This window comes from Symphalangus syndactylus, chromosome 11, assembly GCF_028878055.3.
Source record: "Symphalangus syndactylus isolate Jambi chromosome 11, NHGRI_mSymSyn1-v2.1_pri, whole genome shotgun sequence".
NCBI lineage: Eukaryota > Metazoa > Chordata > Mammalia > Primates > Hylobatidae > Symphalangus > Symphalangus syndactylus.
In genome coordinates this window covers 61,709,934-61,728,216 of record NC_072433.2, presented here as the reverse complement: position 1 = coordinate 61,728,216, position 18,283 = coordinate 61,709,934, and the positions used below count along the sequence as shown (strand labels likewise).

At 49.6% G+C, this 18,283-nt stretch overlaps 2 protein-coding genes and 1 non-coding gene across 9 annotated transcripts in view; 2 read left to right on the top strand and 1 right to left on the bottom strand.

Annotated features, from left to right (window-relative positions):
- Nucleotides 1–3,344, top strand: part of SDR42E2 (short chain dehydrogenase/reductase family 42E, member 2) — a 30,923-nt gene extending 27,579 nt beyond the window's left edge. For all 3 annotated transcript variants that reach the window (XM_055232656.2, XM_063612812.1, XM_063612813.1), the window contains one exon: nucleotides 1,806–3,344. In XM_055232656.2, the coding sequence (XP_055088631.1) occupies nucleotides 1,806–2,060 (255 nt within the window). In that variant the 3' untranslated portion in view covers nucleotides 2,061–3,344. The remainder of the gene's footprint in view (nucleotides 1–1,805) is intronic.
- Nucleotides 3,345–5,926: 2,582 nt separating this feature from the next.
- Nucleotides 5,927–6,008, bottom strand: TRNAL-UAG (transfer RNA leucine (anticodon UAG)). Its single transcript has one exon. It is a non-coding gene; the product is annotated as a tRNA-Leu (tRNA).
- A 9,964-nt stretch (nucleotides 6,009–15,972) lies between these two features.
- Nucleotides 15,973–18,283, top strand: part of EEF2K (eukaryotic elongation factor 2 kinase) — an 87,167-nt gene continuing 84,856 nt past the window's right edge. For 2 of the 5 annotated variants that reach the window (XM_055232647.2, XM_063612073.1), the window contains exon 1: nucleotides 16,087–16,490. The gene's annotated coding sequence lies outside the window, so the exon portion shown is untranslated. Of the gene's footprint in view, nucleotides 16,491–18,283 lie in introns of all 5 variants that reach the window. The other 3 variants (XM_055232642.2, XM_055232648.2, XM_055232644.2) reach the window with 3 other exon arrangements.

Below are 18,283 nucleotides of genomic sequence, written 5' to 3'. Positions count from 1 at the left end.
ACCTATGGCTTCTCCTTTGAGCCATCCGGATCAGTGGAGGAGAGAATAAGATGATACTGACAATCTCTTGAGTTGTGACAATATGCCAGGCACTGTGCTTTATCTCATTTAACTGAGTTGTAGACGCCATTGTCCTCGCCATTTAGAGAGGAAGAAATGAGACACACAGTGAAATAACCTGCCTGTGATCATTCACTTAAATGGTAGAGTTGGGATTTGAACCCAGACCTCAGTGATTTCAAGCTTAACCATTAGCTTGTGAAAATGCATCAGGAATCACATCCACATAAAATAGCTGCCAGGGTGTAGCTGAATTGTGGTCAGGCAGGGACTTGGCTGCTCTCCCTCTTGTTTAACTTGGGGATTTCCTTGTTCAGCTCAGGGGCGGTGTCCTTAACTGTGGAAGTTTCTTGGCTGTGGCTCGGGTACCCTCTGCTGGTCAATCTGTGACACACCAACCAACCCTCCAGTTTGACTTTATAGCCTTTTACATTTAACATAAATGTTACCAGGCACTGTGCTGAGCAATGGAGGCAAGAAGACATAGTCCTTGCCCTCAGTGAGCTCCTAGTCCAAAGGGGAAGACAGCCCACTAACCAGGCAACTCAACACTGTAATTAGAGCCATTCTTGGGAAAATCGCGAGAAACTCCAGTGCACACAGAAGAGGCGCCTAGGCCAACTCTGAGGCAGTCAGAGAAAGCTTCCCAGAGGAGGTTACATCTAGAGACATCTAGGTGTATTAGGGACCCTGCTTATCTAGCATAACTCAACTCCTGTGCTCCCCAAAGCCCTGCACTTACTGACTGGGATAAAAAGGGACAAATACTGGCCTCTCTCCTCACCCCCCATTAAGCATCCAAGACCACAGGTTTGACCCCAGGGGCTGTTTCAGTGCCCTGGGAGAATCCAGCAAGCAGCTGGGGGATTCTTCCCCAGGGTCCGGCTGAGGAACAAGAGAGGAAGAAATGAGTCAGGTGGGAGAGCATCTCCAGGTGCCAGCACAGCAGGGAAGAAATTAGGCTAGAACCTGGCTCCCCTGTGTGACCCCAGGCAAGTCACTCAACCTCTCTGACCTTTTTCCAAGTATGCACAGAACAGATAGTGCTAGTACCACCTTAGCGGATTAAATGAGGTAGGGCATAGAAAGGATTTAGTCCAGGCCAAGTGCAGGGTGTGTGTTCCTTAACTGATAGCTATCATTACTACCCTTGAAACCAGTGGGACCCAAGCTATCTGGCAGCAGGGGAAACACAGCTTAGACCCTGGAGAGCATTCAGTTCTGCATAATCGAATTCCTCTCTTAGGGAAGCTTAGTTAATAACCGAGGGCATGAAGGCTGTGACTGGGGCCCGCCTGGCCACAGTTGGTCTGGGGTTGGGAGCAGGAAGCCAAGGTCGTTTCCTGCAGATGTTTCTGGCAGGCGTTCACCTTCTCCTAGCGGATGCCTAAGAATGTACCAAGGGCCTCCTGAGTCCCAGCGCCGTGCTAGGCCGGGAAGATGAGTGTAGGGGTGAGACCTTTGCTTCTTAGGGACCAAAGAGTTAAACAGGGTGCGAATTCAGTGGGGCTGGAGGGGGCGACGCAGAGGCGGCACCCTCCAATAAAAATGAACATGTAAGGAAGAAAGGAAGACCTCTCTAATGAGGGTATCGCAGGAACAAGACGCTGCACTCGGGTCCTTTTAAATTGCTGTGTAATGGAGGGGAAATCCCTGCCGTCTCTTTTCCCTTTCCGTAAACAACGAGGTAGAGGATGCCCTCCTCCCACGAGCCCCGCCCTCGGATGCCCCGCCTGTCCCCGCAGGTGCGCAGCGTGGCCGCGACGCACACCTTCCAGATAGCCAAGGCCCGCGCCCAGCTCGGCTACGCGCCGGACAAGTTTAGGTTCGCCGACGCCGTGGAGCTATACGTGCAGTCCACGACCCGGCGGCCCCGCGGCTCCACAGCGCGGACCCTCCTGCGGCTGTTGCTCGGGCTGCTGCTGTTCCTCGGCTTGCTCGCCCTGGCCCTGCACTTCCTAGGCCTGCAGCCTCTGCACGCCGCCGTGGAGGGCCTGTGACCGTCTGCCGCCCGCCAGGGTCGGCCCTGCTGCACCCTCGCCCACGCCCGGCTCCCTGGGCTTATACCCCAACTCCTGCCCAGCCTTCTGGGTTTGAGCACGCCTCGGCTCCGCCCCTTAAATCCTGGTCACGCCCCTGAGCCGCCCTCCAGACCTAGCCCCGACCCCCCGAGCTCTGGCCACGCCCCTGACTACTCCCAGACTTTGCCTTGCGCCCTTCTTGTGGTTTGGCCCCGGCGCTGTCCTGTCCCGCCCCTCCCCCCGAAGTGGGCACGCTCCTGCCCCGCCCCCTGAATCCTGGCCACGCCCCTGGTCGGCCCCGACGCCTAGCCCCGAGTCCCTTTCCATGTTTTGGCCACGCCCTTGACCCGCCCTTCAAATTGGGCACGCCTTCTTACCCGCTCACTGATTTCCTGGCCTAGCCCCTGAGCAGACCTCCAGACCTAGCCCCGCCCCCATTTTATAACCCCGCCTCTGCTCCACGGCTTGAGCACGCCTCTTCCCCGCCCCCTGACTTCTGGGCCTAGTCCTGAGCCGCTCTCCAGGCCTAACCCCGCCTTCATGTAATAGCCACGTCCCTTCCCGCCCTTCCAAGTTTGGGCACGCCTTCTGAGTCCTGGTCACGCCCCTGCCCGCCCCCTGAATCTTGCCTACGTCCATGACCCTCCCTCCAGGCCCCGGCCCTGCCCCTTTTTTCCTCCCTCCGGCCTCCCCTGGTTACTGTTATGGGCCAAGGCTCACAGCTTTCTCCGACTTCTGGACCTTCTCCTAGTCCCTGCCCAGTCCCGGCCCACCCTCAGATTCTCCCCCATTCTGGTTTCGCCCCCTTTCTGGTCCTCCCCGCGCGCTTGAGCCCACCCCTTGGCTTCTCCTTTTGGGTCTGTCCTTGCTCCTCCCTCTGGACCCAGTCCCGCCCTTCTCGCGTGTAATTGGGTCCTGGCCCTGCCCCCTCCCTCTCTGGCTTCACCCCTTTCCAGCTCCGCCTCCTGGGTAGGTTCTCCCCGGAGCCAGGCTGCCGCGTCGCTACGGGCTAACGCAGGCTTGGGTGGCGTTCATTCACACAGATCTGTATGTTGACAGCCAGGGATTGGGGAAAAACTGAGACTCAAGCTTCTGCCGAGCCCGACTTGGCCTTTTTGGGTTCCTGTCTGAGGATGACAGCATAGTAAGCACAGGTTTTATTTAGTACCAGAAAGAGCATCAAAAATTAAAAAAAAAAAAAAGAACTCTTAAAATAATTGGATGTCTCGATGAAGTACCAATAAATCTATAATGGGAAAAATAGAGTTTAGTTGGTTATATTTTATGATTTAGTACTATTTCCATTTATTAATTAGAGGTAGTGGTGATCACCATAATCTTTAAAGTTTAAGGTCACAAAACTTCTTTATCTAGCCCTGCTTTCCACAGAAACTTCGCCCCCTATCATCTTGGTATCAGTTATCAGTTGTAAGTACCAAGACATCAGTGTGTAAATACAACCATGTATAGATCATAATATGCACACGTAGGACTGGCAGTGAAGAAAAGCATCACAAGCCTGAGGTGGATGGGATTGAATGGGCTCATCAGAACCAACATGGCCACCGCAGTGTGTGTCCCACTCTGCTGAACAAGGTGGGCAGTTTGGGAAGGAGCTAAAAAAAAAGTATGCTCCTCTCTGCTAGGCTGAATTGTATGTGTGTATATAATTTTTGAAAGACCAATAATAATCCTATGTCTGTTTAATGCTTGACAGTGTGAAAGAGCTTTCATCTATGTGATCTTATTTAATTCTTACAGCTACTCTTAAATAGGGTTTATTACTCTCCTTTTATAGATGACGAAAACTGGGGCTTTGTCTCATTCCAAAGAGCAGAGGAGGGTGGGGGTTTCTGCTCTACAGCTGGGGGAATTTGGAGGAGCACTGCCTAAGCCCCCACTGGCCTAAACACAACACGTGGTAACTTCTATTCTTCTACACCCTGGCCATGCCAAGACTTGGGGTTGAACTCTGGAATTGGTCTCGTTCTCTCAGAGCCGCAAACCTCGCACCATTTGAAGCTGGCAGTCCTGGGGCTTCCTTTCCTCTCGATAACATGCTTACATCCAAACTCACTTCCTTCCTCTCTTTCTTCTCCCTGCTAATCCTGGGAAATCTGTTCTTCAAGCAGGAAAAACAATCTCACACTGCTCACATTATTTTCTAGATCTTTTAACTAGTGCCAAACCTACTTTTGAAAACCCAAAAGCCAAGAATCAATTTCTTTGTTTTCTGGATTTCTCCAACTCATCTATTTCCTAACACTCTGGAAGCAGAATGTGTAAACCCTGGGCATGAGGACAACATGGATCGCTATGTCAAGAAAGCTTTTTTCCTTTCAAGCATCTTTATCCAATGGAAAAGGAGGTGGCATCCCCACCCAACAGGAAAACTGAATCACTGTAAGAATTTTTGAGACTGCCCAGACCACTAGCCTCCATGAGGTTCTAAAATGGCAAATAGGAGGTTCCAGCTTACTTGGAGACGCTAAGGAGAAGCATCGCAAATGCAGAAAACAGAATTGTCACAGTGGGCAGCCCAAGGTGACATAGTCGATCTGAAGGGAATTATCAAGACAAACTCATAAGCTTTCCATTATGGGTGCTGAAGCTATTCCCAATTGTAAACCCAATGCCAGGCATCTAAAACATCCTCAAGTCTCTCTCATCTTGAAAATATCTTCCCAGCAGGGTGAAGTGGCTCACACCTGTAATCCCAACATTTTGGGAGGCTAAGGCTGGAGGATTGCTTGAGGTCGGGAGTTCAAAACCACCCTGGGCGATTTGGTGAGAACCCTGCCGCTACATAAAAAAAAATTTTTTTAATTAGCCAGATGTGGTGGCACCCAGGAGGCTGAGGCAGGAGAATCACTTGAGTCTAGGAGTTTGAGTCTGCAGTAAGCTATGACTGCACCACTACACTCCAGCCTGGGCAACAGGGCGAGACCCCATCTTTAAAATAAAAAAATCCTCCTTTGATTCCCCCATTTCCCCTCCCACAACTGTTCCTTTTGCTCCTCCTTTTCAAAATCAAATTTTGTGATGAATTGACCATACTTATATTTCCATTTCTTCTCCTCAACCCATTCCAAAATGGCTTTAAGATCATCAATGATCTTGTCCATAAATCTTAATAGATATTTTTCCGTCTTTATTTTGCCAATCCTCTTAGCTGTGTTCAACATAGTTGACCGCCCCCTCCTTCTTGATCCGCTCTTCTTGGTCTCTATGAAACCACACCTGTTTTCCACATCCACATATATCATTTATAAACAGTTCAACAACTGTTTATAAATGAAGGCCCCTAAATCAAGCCTGAAAACCAAGTAAGAGGTGAATCAATGAAGCAGAGACCTCAAGGTTGGCACCCTCACGTAGGGCCAGACCCCTACTACTCCAGGGTCACCTGACAACAGAGGTTTATGGGGTCCCTGGAACCCTCTAAAGTACACGGAGCAGGCCAGAAAGGGACCCCCCTCCCTAACTCAGGCCATGATTACAACCACCCCCAACTAACCCCGGGAAGACCCAGACAGGCTGTTGGGAACTTTTCAAGCTAGCTCAGACGGTTTCCCCTGGAAATGGGGAGACGTGTTTTGTTTTTTTGTTTTGTTTTGAGGGAGCTGAATGGGTAGGTGAAAGAGAGGTTTGTGTATTGGGCTAGACAGGGAAAGAGCCTGCACTGCAGTTTCTGCATTTTCTCTTCCCTTCCCCTTCCATTAAAAAAATCCATTATAAGTAATCTAAAGCTTTAAAAAAGAAAGACATCAAGAAGGAGAAAAAAGAAAGAGAAGTTGGGAAAGGGCTACATAAACAGATGGAAAAAAGTGAGACCCTCTGGGCTGTGGCAGCGGTGGGATTCGAACCCACGCCATCGAAATGACTGGAGCCTAAATCCAGCGCCTTAGACCACTCGGCCACGCTACCTCCCGTTTGCAGGGACTGCTATGCAAATATATTAGTGTAATGACGCAGGCGCCCCCGCCCTCAAAGTTTGCGCATGCTCAATATGGAACCGATGTCTCCTGCGTTGCTCAGGGAGCCTTGGAATCACAGTGCTCTCGCGATCAGCAGCAGTAAACACACTGGGAACGCACTATTAAAATGAAGAGTGAGTAAATATCAAACATTAATATTTTTAATATTAAATCCTCACATGTATGTTTGGATTTGATTTTGAGTTTTCCTTGGGCGTGATCCTGCCTACAGCCACGTAGGGGCGCTCCCGCGCTGCCGCTTCCCGGTGGGCCGGGATCTTGCGTGGAGCCCCAGTTTGTACGTTGGGTCCCCAAGGTGCGGACGCTCTGTCCAGTTCAAGGCTCCTCTGTAGCCCTGCGTGGCCTCATGCCCTAGCCCTATGCCCTCGCGATGTAGGAATCAAGGGTTCGGGGAGGAAAACCATTGAACGTTGTTACAGATTCTTTGCATCTGTGGGCTCCTAACATATCACAAACTATTAAGCTTTCATAAGCTGTGTGACCCATTTTACAGAGGAGGAAAATAGAGATGCTAAGTAACTAGCCTCGGGTGCCCTAGCCAGCCGGCATTGCACAGCCTCCCAAGAACTTTGTTCGTACGTGCAGAGGATTTTAGTGCTTTTAGAAAAAAAAAAGCAATAAATATAGAGTACAACCTAGCAAAATTCCATTTCCCATCATCTCGAATTATTACTAACATTTTGCATACTCGCTTCAATTTTTTTTTTTTTTTTTTGAGACTGAGTTTCGCTCCTGTTGCCCAGGCTGGAGTGCAATGGTGCAATCTCGGCTCACTGCAACCTCTACCTTCCAGGTTCAAGCGATTCTCCTGTCTCAGCCTCCCAAGTAGCTGGGATTACAGTCGCATGCCACCAACGCCCGGCTAATTTTTGCATTTTTAGTAGAGACGGGGTTTCATCATATTGGTCAGGCTGGTCTCGAACTCCTGACCTCAGGTGATCCGCCCCCCTCTCGGCCTCCCAAAGGGCTGGGATTACAGACGTGAGCCACCGCTCCTGGCCTCAAATTGTTTAAATTAAAATTAAAATTAACACTCTAGATAAAATTCAAGTCTCCTTTGATGTCCCCAAGTTCTATTCCCCCTTCCTTCTCTTTCAGGAGTTTCCCATCTTTTCAGTCTGCATTTTCCTAATTTCACCATCACATAGGGTTGTCTATTTCCTTGCACGTTTAAGGAAAATGGCAAACAAAAATCCAAGGTTGTAAAGACAGTTGGGTAAGTGGGTGTGGTAGTCTGTATAATGACCCCCTAAAGATGCCCACACTTCAACGTGTAAATATGTTACCTTCCGTGGCAAAAGGGACTTTTGCAGTTGTGATTAAGGATCTTCTGATGGGGAGAGGAGCCTGGCTTATCCAGGTGGTCCCAATGTAATCACAAGGGTCCTTATAAGAAAGAAACAGGTAGCCAGGCGCGATGGCTCATGCCTGTAATCCCAGCACTTTGGGAGGTTGAGGTGGGCAAATTGCTGGAGGTCAGGAGTTCGAGACCAGCCTGGCCAACATGGTGAAACCTCGTCCCTACTAAAAATACAAAAAATTAGCCGGGCATGGTGGCATGTGCCTGTAATCCCAGCTATTCGGGAGGCTGAGGCAGGAGAAGCACCTGAACCCAGGAGGCGGAGGTTGCAGTGAGCTGAGATCACGCAACCGCACTCCAACCTGAGCGACAGAGCGAGATTCCATCTCAGAAAAGAAAAAGAAAGAGGCAGGAATTCAAGGAGGTATGAGGGTGAAACCAGAGGTCCCAGTGATGTAGCCACAAGCCACAGAATGTCGATAGTCTCTAGAGGCTGGAAAAGGTAAGGAAATTGATTCTCCCCTAGAGGCACCAAAAAGGGAACACAAGGTGTCTGACACCTTGATGTTAGCGTTTCAGACTTCCATAACAATACCACTATAAATTTGTGTTGCTTTAAGCCACTACATTTGTGTTAATTTGTTACAGCAGCAATAAGAAACTAATCAAGTGGGTAAACCCATGGGGAATGACACAGTCTGAACTCCCATGAGCTGTGTGATCTTGGAAAAGTCGCTTCTCTCTGGGCCTCAGTTGCTCATCCCTATAATGGAGTGATAATGATCATATCTACCCCACAGGATTTGCTGTGAGGATTAAACTCATTCATTCTGCAAATGTTTTTTGCATTCTTGGTTAAGTCCATTCCACCTTGCCACGTGAACTTAAGAGTCAGAGACAGATGCTTTCGGCTGGAGCTGCCCAACATAAGGGCTCAGAGAACTTTTGTCTGGACTTGAGTTTCAGCAAGAAACACCCGTTACTTTAGCAAAAGTTATTTTGTGACTTGTGACTTGCCCTCTGTGGCCACAAGAAGGAAGCAGCGTCCTCTTTAGGTAAATTCCCCTACAATTGCTCAAAGCGTCTTCCGGCAGTTAGTCCATCTACCAACAGCATCACGTCCCCTAACTCTGTCTCTGATCATTTAATGCAAGTCAACACCTGTCCTGCACCTACTAGGCCTCATCAGGCAAAAAGCAGGCCTTGCAGGCTCGGGAAGGGGGATGAGAGCTGTTTCTGGAGTTGCTTAGAACCCTTGTGCTGGGCCGGGCGCGGTGGCTCACACCTGTAATCCCAGCACTTTGGGAGGCCGAGGTGGGCAGATCACGAGGTCAGGAGATTGAGACCATCCTGGCTAACATGGTGAAGCCCTGTCTCTACTAAAAATACAAAAAATTAGCCAGGCGTGGTGGTGGGCGCTTGTAGTCCCAGCTACTTGGGATGCTGAGGCAGGAGAATGGCGTGAACCTGGGAGGTGGAGCTTGCAGTGAGCGCCACTGCACTCCAGCTTGGGTGACAGCAAGACTCCATCTCAAAAAAAAAAAAAACAAAAACAAACAAAAAAAACCCTTGTGCTGGAGTTGCTTCTCTAACAGAATAAAAATCCAGTGGCAGAGCCAGGCACAGTGGCTTATGGCTATAATCCCAGCACTTTGGGAGGCCAAGGCGGGCAGATCACCTGAGGTCAGGAGTTCGAGACCAGCCTGGTCAACATGGTGAAACTGTTTCCACTAAAAATACAAAAATTAGCTGGGCGTGGTGGCACGCTCCTGTAATCCCAGCTACTCAGGAGCCTGAGGCAGGAGAATCACTTGAACCCAGGAGGCAGAGGTTGCGGTGAGCAGAGATCACGCCACTGCACTCCAGCCTGGGCATAAAGCAAGACTCCGTTTAAAAAATAAAATAAAATAAAATCCAGTGTTGGAGGCAAGGCCGCCAGTTCCTCTGCTCCACCCTGCATTTCCCTGGCCCCGTCGCCCTGCTGGCCTCCTACAGTCCTGCTGACGAGGCGTCTCTGGTGATTCATGCCTTCAAGGGTGATGCCGCCAGGGCAGCTCATATGCAAAGCCCATGCAAAGCCCAGCCACAGCCAGGCAAGGGTGCGGAGGCCACAGGCGCCAGAGCAGCTGGGCTATGTTTGGTTTTTATTTTTTATTTTTCTATGTGACATTTAAAAATAACTTTTGCAAAAGTAACCCATTTTCCTTGTTGAAACTCAAGCGAAGAAAGGAAAAGCACAAATAAGAAAAAAAATATCTTTTCATGTCTCCACCCAGTTGAACTCTGTCAATACTTTGGTAAGGGACCTGGGTTTTGTCTTTTTAAAATTTGTAATATAGGCCAGGCACAGTGGCTCACGCCTATAGTCCCAGCACTTTGGAAGGCTGAGGCAGGTGGATCACCTGAGGTCAGGAGTTCGAGACCAGGCTGACCAACAAGGTGAAACCCTGTCTCTACTAAAAATACAAAAATTAGCCGGGTGTGGTGGCAGGCACCTTGTAGTCCCAGCTACTCGGAAGGCTAAGGCAGGAGTATTGCTTGAACCCGGGAGGCAGAGGTTGCAGTGAGCTGAGACTGTGCCACTGCACTCCAGCCTGGGTGACAGAGTGAGACTCTGTCTCGAAAAAAAAGAAAAAAAATGGTAATGTAATGCATGCTCGTTGTACATTTTTTAAAATGTCAAATCAAAAGAATAAGATAGAAAAAAGAAAAAAAGTCAAATCACAGGCATCAAGTTAACAGGGAAATTCTCTCCCTCACCACAGCCTTCCTTCACAACCGAATCCCACAGCTCAGAAGTAACCATTGTGAAGAGTACCAGTTTGGGCTGGGCACAGTGGCTCATGCCTGTGATCCCAATACTTTGGGAAGCTGAGGCGGGCGGATCACCTGGGGTCACTGAGGTCAGGAGTTCAAGACCAGACTGGCCAACGTGGCAAAACCCCATCTCTACTAAAAATACAAAAATTAGCTGGGCATGGTGGCGCCCTCCTGTAGTTCCAGCTTCTCGGGAGGCTGAGGCAGGAGAATCGCTTGAATCCAGGAGGCGGAGGGTACAGTGACCCAAGATCATGCCACTGACCTCCAGCCGGGGTGACAGAGCCAGATAATCTCAAAAAAAAAAAAAAAAAAAAAAAAGAAAAGAAAAAGAAAAAAAGCCGGGCACGGTGGCTCACACCTGTAATCCCAGCACTTTGGGAAGCTGAGGCAGGCAGATCACTTGAGGTCAGGAGTTCGAGACCAGCCTGACCAACATGGTGAAACCCCATCTCTACTACAATACAAAAACTAGCTGGGTGTAGTGGCAGACACCTGTAATCTCAGCTACTTGGGAGGTTGAGGTGGGAGAATTGCTTGAATCCTGGAGGTGGAGGTTGCAGTGAGCCAAAACCGCGCCACTGCACTCCAGCCTGGGCAACAAGAATGAAACTCCAAATTAAAAAAAAAAGAAGAAGAAGAAGAAGAAGAAGAAGAAGAAGAAGAAGAAGAAGAAGAAGAAGAAGAAAAAGAGAAGAAGAGGAAGAAGAGGAAGAAAGAAGAAGAAGAAGAAGAAAGAAGAGGAAGAAGAAGAAGAGGAAGAAGAAGAGGAAGAACAAGAGGAAGAAGAAGAGGAAGAAGAAGAAGAAAGTACCAGTTTGGAATGCATCTTTTCAGATCTTTTCCTGTGCAAATATACAGGTGAATGAAAACTCGAAGTTCTGATGTGTCCCACTCTCATCCTGGGGTTGGCTTTGCACAGGTACATGCCAACATGCTAGAGGAACATGCTATCTAAAAGAAGAGTGGGGGCCGAGTGTGGTGGCTCATGCCTGTAATCCCCAGCACTTTGGGAGGCCGAGGCAGGTAGATCACCTGAGGCAGGAGTTCGAGACCAGCCTGGCCAACATGGTAAAACCCGTCTCTACTAAAAATACCAAAAATTAGCTGGGCTTTGTGGCGGGTGCCTGTAACCCCGCTACTTGGAAGGCTGAGGCAGGAGAATTGCTTGAACCTGGGAGGCGGAGGCTGCAGTGAACTGAGATCGTGCCACCACACTCCAGCCCGGGTGACAGAGCAAGACTCTGTCTCAAAACAAATACACAAATAAATTAATTAAATTAAATAAATACAGGAAGAGTGGTGTCTCATCACTTTCTTAAGTCTTTCGGTAGCTACAGGTGGGCCATCCAGATGGCTCTGTGTTGGGCATTTCTCATACCCAGTAGGCCCAGGACCTCTGAGCCAAGGAGGTGAAACACACAACCCAAGCCCACTGTGCACAGGGAATTTGGGCAGTTAACACTTTGGAAACGAGATCCTTCCTATGGTGCCTGCGGCCAGTGCAGCTCTTCAGCCCCACCCTGAGCCGATGGGAGGATTATACCTGTCTTGTTGCAGTTGGAAACAGCCACAAGACTGTGACTGTAAGACCTGGGGCTCTATCACCGTGGTGAGCTGGAAACACTATGAGTCTTTTTTTTTCTTTTGTGACAGCTTTATTGCTGTTATAATTGCTGATATAATTCACACACTCATTTTTTTTTTTTTTTTTTGAGACTGAGTCTCGCTCTGTCACCCAGGCTGGAGTGCAGTGGTACGATCTCAGCTCACTGCAACCTCCGGCTCCCAAGTTCAAGCGAGTCTCCTGCCTCAGCCTCCCAAGTAGCTGGGACTACAGGCATCCACCACCACACCTGGCTAATTTTTAACAGAGACGGGGTTTCGCCATGTTGCCCAGACTGGTCTACAGCTCCTGGGCTCAAGTGATCCACCTACCTCGGCGTCCCAAAGTGCTGGGATTACAGGTGTGAGCTACCGCGCCCGGCCCATACACCCATTAAAAAAGTATAATTCAGTGGCTTTTAGTGTATTCACAGAGTTGTGCAACCATCAGCACAATCAATTTTAGGACATTTTTGTCACCCCAAAGAAGAAACCCTGTAACTATTAATAGTCACTCCCCCTCTCCCCAAGCTCCCTTCCCAGCCCCTGGCAACCACTAATCTACTTCTCTCTTTATGGATCGATTGTCCTATTCACTGATATAAATGAAATCACGTAGTATGTTGTCTTTTGTGTCTGGCTCTTTTCACATAGCATATTTTTTAAGGTTCGTCCATGTTGTAGCATATATCAGCACTTCATTCCTTTTTGTTGCCAAATAATATTTCATTGTATGAATCTACTGCCTTATTTTCTTTTTTGAGATGGAATCTCGCTCTGTTGCCCAGGCTGGAGTGCAATGGTGTGACCTCGGCTCACTGCAACCTCTGCCTCCCGGGTTCAAGCGATTCTTCTGCTTCAGCCTCCTGAGTAGCTGGGATTTCAGGCACATGCCATCACACCTGGCTAATTTTTGTATTTTTAGTAGAGATGGAGTTTCACCATGTTGTCGCCAGGAGTTCGAGGCCAGCCTGGCCTCAAGTGATCCGCCCGCCTCGGCCTCTCAAAGTGCTGGCATTACAGGTATAAGCCACCGCCTGGCCTACTGCATTTTAATTATGCATTCATCAGTCATTTGAATTGTTTTCACCTTTTGCCTATTATGAATAATATTCCTATGAACATTTGTGTATAAGTTTTTGTGTGGACATATGTTTTCATTTCTGCTAGGATTTGAATTGCTGGGTTATATGGTAACTTCATGTTTAATTTTTTTTAAGAATTGCCAAACTGCTTTCCATTCCCACCAGCAGTGTATGAGGGTTCTAGTTTCTCCACATCCTTGCCAACACTTGCTATTATCTGAGATTTTGATTATAGTCATGCTAGTGGGTAGTGGGTGTGTTCTGACTTGCTTTTTTTGGTCACCCACGCTGGAGTGCAGTGGTGCAATCATAGCTCACTGCAGCCTCCAACTCCTGGGCTCAAGCAATCCTCCCACCTCAGCCTGTCGAGTAGCTGGGACTACAGGCACACACCACTGAACCTGGCTAATTTTTCTATTTTTTTTTGTAGAGATGAGGGTCTTGTTATGTTGCCTTTGCTGATCTGGAGCTCTTGGGCTCACACTGTCTTCCCACCTTGGCCTCCCAAAGTGCTAGGATTACAGGCATGAGCCACCGTGCCTGGCCTCACATTTTCTTAGTGGCTAATGATGTTGAGCACCTTTTCATGTCCTTATTGGCCATTTGTGTATCTTCTTTGGAGAAATGTCTATTCCAATCTTTGGCCCATTTTTAAAATGGAGTATTTATCTTTTATTATTGAGTTGTAACAGTTCTTTATATATTCTAGTTACAAATCCCTTATCAGATATGATTTGCAAATTTTTTTTTCCCATTCTCTGGTTGTCTTTTCACTTTCTTTTTTGTTTGTGGTTTGTTTTTGTTTTTGTTTTTTGAGAGAAGGTCTTATTCTGTCCCTTAGGCTAGAGTGTAGTGGCAGGATCTTGGCTCACTGCAACCTCTGCCTCCCAGATCCAAGTGTTCTTCCCACCTCAGCCTCCTGAGTAGCTGGGACCATAGATGCAAGCCACCACATCTGGCTAATTTTTGTATTTTTTAATAAAGATGAGGTTTCACTATGTTGCCCAGGCTGGTCTCGAGTTCCTGAGCTCCAGCAGTCTGCCTGCCTCAGCCTCCCAAAGTATTGTGACTACAGGCGTGAGCCACTGAGCCTGGCCTTTTTCATTTATTTATTTAATTTTTAGAGACAGGGTCTCACTCTGTTGCCCAGGCTGAAGTGCAGTGGCATGATCATAGCTCACTGCAGTTTCAAACTGCTGGGCCCAAGGGATCCTCCTGCCTCAGCTTCCTGAGTATCTGAGACTACAGGCACACACCACCATACCTGGGTTTTTTTTTTTTTTTTAATGTTTTATTTTAGAGACAGGGGTCTTGCTATGTTGCCCAGGCTGGTTTTGAACTCCTGGCCCCATTGATCCTCCTGCCTTGGCCTCCCAAAGCTCTGACATTACATGTGTGAGCCACTTTGCCTGGCCTTGAGTAATTTTATTTTACCGCAGTAGACATCTCCTTGAAGGCAAGTGTTTCCCCCAATTCCTAGCACCATATTTGGCACACAATAGGAGCTTAATAAATATTTGCCATAAGAATGAATGCTCAGAAACTCTACTATTACATCCTATCTGCTCAACAACTCCCTGGAAAAGAGAGATTCTCTTTTTATGATTACTATAAAAGGCCCAGGTTAGTATTTCACTGGCCTAACTTGTATCAAATGCTCATCCCTGAACAGATCAATGAGGCTGAAGGGATGAAATATGCTAATTGGCCAGGTCTGGTCATCTGTCCGTTTTTGGAGCCAGGGGAGTGGGGAGGGCTATCTTCCTGAATTGAGAATAGGGTGAACTGGTTGCCTGAAGACTAATCAAGACGCTAATGCAAAGAAGGACACTCCTGCTGGGCAGACAAAAATGACAGAGGCTCAGAGAAGTAAAATAACTTGCACAAGGGCCATAGAGCTTTAAGCAGTGGCGTCTTTTTTGTTTTTTTTCAATCTTGCTTTGGGCTTGGACAGACTAGTTCAGCATCTTTGATCTTCCCTTCCTGCCTGACGGCCCCAGGGTCAGAATTCTAGGTGCAATTTTGTCTCTTGCCAAAAGCTGGAGTTTACTCTCTTTGGGGTTTATAAATAAGGAAAAAAGTTCTTTGGAGAGCCTGAACTTTGAAATCAGAGAAGTCTGGATTTAGTGCTGGCTCTGCCTTTTCTAGTTACCTCACCTGGGGCATGTCATTATCTCTATAAGCCTCAGTTTTGTTCTTATTTATTTATTTATTAATTTTTTTGCGACGGATTCTCACTCTTTCACCCAGGCTGGAGTGCAGTGGCGCGATCTCGGCTCACTGCAACCTCTGCCTCCAGGGTTCAAGCGATTCTCGTGCCTCAGCCTCCAGAGTAGCTGGGACTACAGGCGCGCCCGGCTACTTTTTTGTATTTTTAGTAAAGACGGGGTTTCACTGTGTTGGCCAGGCTGGTCTCGTACTCCTGACCTCAGGTGATCCGCCGGCCTCGGCCTCCCAAAGTGCTGAGAAGATGGAATGAGAGAGAAATCCCTCAATAACTGTCATTGTTACTACTTTTATATCTAGAATGTGTGAAATTTCTAAAATTTCACTAACAAAGTATCTGGAAGGACCTAATATCAAAGTGTTCACAGTAGCTATTAGTTTTAATTCGTTTTCTTCTTTATACCTTATCCACTCTACCACTCATGCCACAGGTATTTATTAAGCATCTACTGTGTGCCACCCAGGCCCTGTGTCAAGAGTTAGGAATAACTAGAGGAGATACTAATTTTAAAACTACACAAATAATTGCAATCGTCATATTTGCCTGTTTTTACAAAGCAGAAATCAGGAAAAAAGTATTTCCGATAGAAAGTATTTTAAGGTTATGGATAGAGATGTATACAAACAAGCGATGGGCTTGGATCACTAGTGATTTTGGAAAGGACAGGAATACAGGAACTAAGCGAGAGGCAGGCGAGAATGGCGAGGCGCGGCGGGAGACGACGGAAGTTGGTCACTCCCTCGAATTGCCCCCTGGCTGCCGGATGCTAGGCCAGCCTTGAGCAGGAGAACCGGACACTATGTACTCAGCAGGGGGAGCCAAGACTTAGCGCTAACCATTGCACCTGGGGCTGGGAGCCAGCGCCGGAGCCAGGAGGCCCGCTAGGCGGCTGCAGGCGCTGTGACGGCCACCTGGGGGCGGCCACGTGAGCGCTACGCCGTGCGCCAGCCAGGCCAGCCCCGCCCTTCCCGCCCGCTTCTGCTCAACCTAACCCAGCCCCAGCTCCAGCCTCAGCTCCCCTCCTGCCTGGATCGAGCGCCCGCACTCCCGTCCCTGCAGCCACCCGAGTCCCGCTCGCTGTCGCCTGCACGCGAGTCCCTGACACGCGCTCCCGCATCCCGGGATCGTCCCAGCGGCCCCTGCGCCCTTCCTGGGATCACTACAGCGGCCCCGAGCCCCGGGATCGGTCCATCTGCCCCGCGTGGCCCCAGCTGCTTGCCCGGAGCGCCAGCCAGCGCGCCCCGCTCTCCGCTCCCCGGCACTCTCGGGGGGCCCGCCCGCCCTGCACCCTGGAGCTCCGGGCCGCGAGCCTCTGCCAACTCCTCTGGACCCTCGCGGCCGTGGGCAGCGGCTGCCGCGCCTGTCCGCCCGAGGGAGGTAGGTGTGGACCGCGGCCGGCAAGGCTGTGGGGGGCTGGGAGCCGGCGCTGCAGGCCTGTGCGCCCCGGTGCAGCTGGCATCTGGAGCGTGCTGGGTCTGGGCTTGGGAATGGGGCCGGTGAAGGCATGGAAGGAGAGTGCGGGGGCGCTTCTCCTCTGGTTGTTAAACTCTCTGGCGCTCAGTGCTTGCTTTGGTGAAATGCGGAAGTTGTGCGGATTAACGGCGATGTGGATATGGAAAGCTATTGGCAAGCAATGGGCGGTGATCTGGCTGCAAGTGACAGATAGTTTGGGGGCCTCCGCCCTCGGCGCCCTCGGGGCCCCTAGAGTGTGGGCACATCGCTGCCTTCCTGTCCCCTGCAGGGCTCAGAGCCGCATCCCCCACCCTTTCCCCTGAACTAGAGGCCTGCGTCAGCCCGAATTCCCGGAACCTCCAGGACTGTGTAGACGCGCCCTTGCTGCATTGTTGGCTGCGGGAGTTTGGTTGTTGGCAGGCGCTGCTGACATGTGTGCCAAGGGGCTGGGCATTAATAAGCCGGTGGCCGCGCGGGGGTGGGGGCCTCCCAGGTAAGCCCCGGCCTAGATCCTTTTGCGCGCGCCTGGGGGATTTCGGGGAACCAGCCCAGCTGCGCCCTGAGTGTGACAGATGGGCTGCATGGGGAAGTGAGATCTGTCCAGGGGGACGGTCCCAGGGAGCCCGACCTCTGGGACTTTGGTGGTGGGTGCTTCTTCAGCCAGGAAAGCAGGAAACACTAGGGCTGGAGTCCTGGGTTGGAATTCTAGCTCATTTATGCTCTCTGGCCCTCGGTTTTCTCATCGGTAAAATGGGTACAGTATTAGTATCTACCACTTAGTATCCTTGGAAAGAGTAGATGAGTATGTATATGTCAGGTGCTTGGAACAGTGCCTGGCACACAGTGTGATGGTCTATGGCCACGGGAGACATCTGATGGCCACGGGCCCTATGGTTGAGGGCCCTGGACAGGCTGTGAAGTCACAGGGAATTGAGTAACGTGGTCTATCCTAATGTTTTTACCGAGGAGGAAACCGAGGGTTAGAGTGATCCCCAGGCCCACAGAAGCTCCCTAAGGGGAAGCCAGTCACATAAACAAATTCTAAAAAGCGAGATGTAGTAAATGGGAATACAGAGCAAGCAGGTGGGAGCTGAGAATGCCCACTGTGTGTGTAAAGGGGAGAGGGTTATGGGAGAAGGCTTCCTATAGCAGGTGATGTTTAAGCTGAGCTGGGGAAGAGGCAGCTGGAAGGAGGTAGAGTTCAGAGATGGCGTATGCAGGTGTCTTCCTTCTCTGTGGCCTCCACAGCACCCGATGTTGTTCATTCCTTTGTTCAGCTATTAATTCAACAACTACAGTAAAACCTCTCAACGACATGAATTTCAGTGTAACATGGCTGGGAATGGCGTCCGCCCTCCTCTCAGCCCCCATTCTCGAAGAAGTGAGTGGGGTCCAAAGTTCTTATCCTCTGCAGGGAATGGGGAGGCCAGAAGTCAGAACTGAGATGGTCACAGTTTACACATAATCATCAGTGTACATTCTAAGAGCTACCGTATTTTTGGGCCAAGAGCGTGGTGGCTCAGGCCTGTAATCTCAGTACTTTGGGAGACTGAGGAAGGTGGATCACTTGAGGTCAGGAGTTTGAGACCAGCCTGGCCAACATGGGGAGCCCCCATCTCTACTAAAAATACAAAAATTAGCTGGGCATGTTGGCATGAGCCTGTAATCCCAGCTACTCGGGAGGCTGAGGCAGGGGAATCGAGAATCGTTTGAACCCA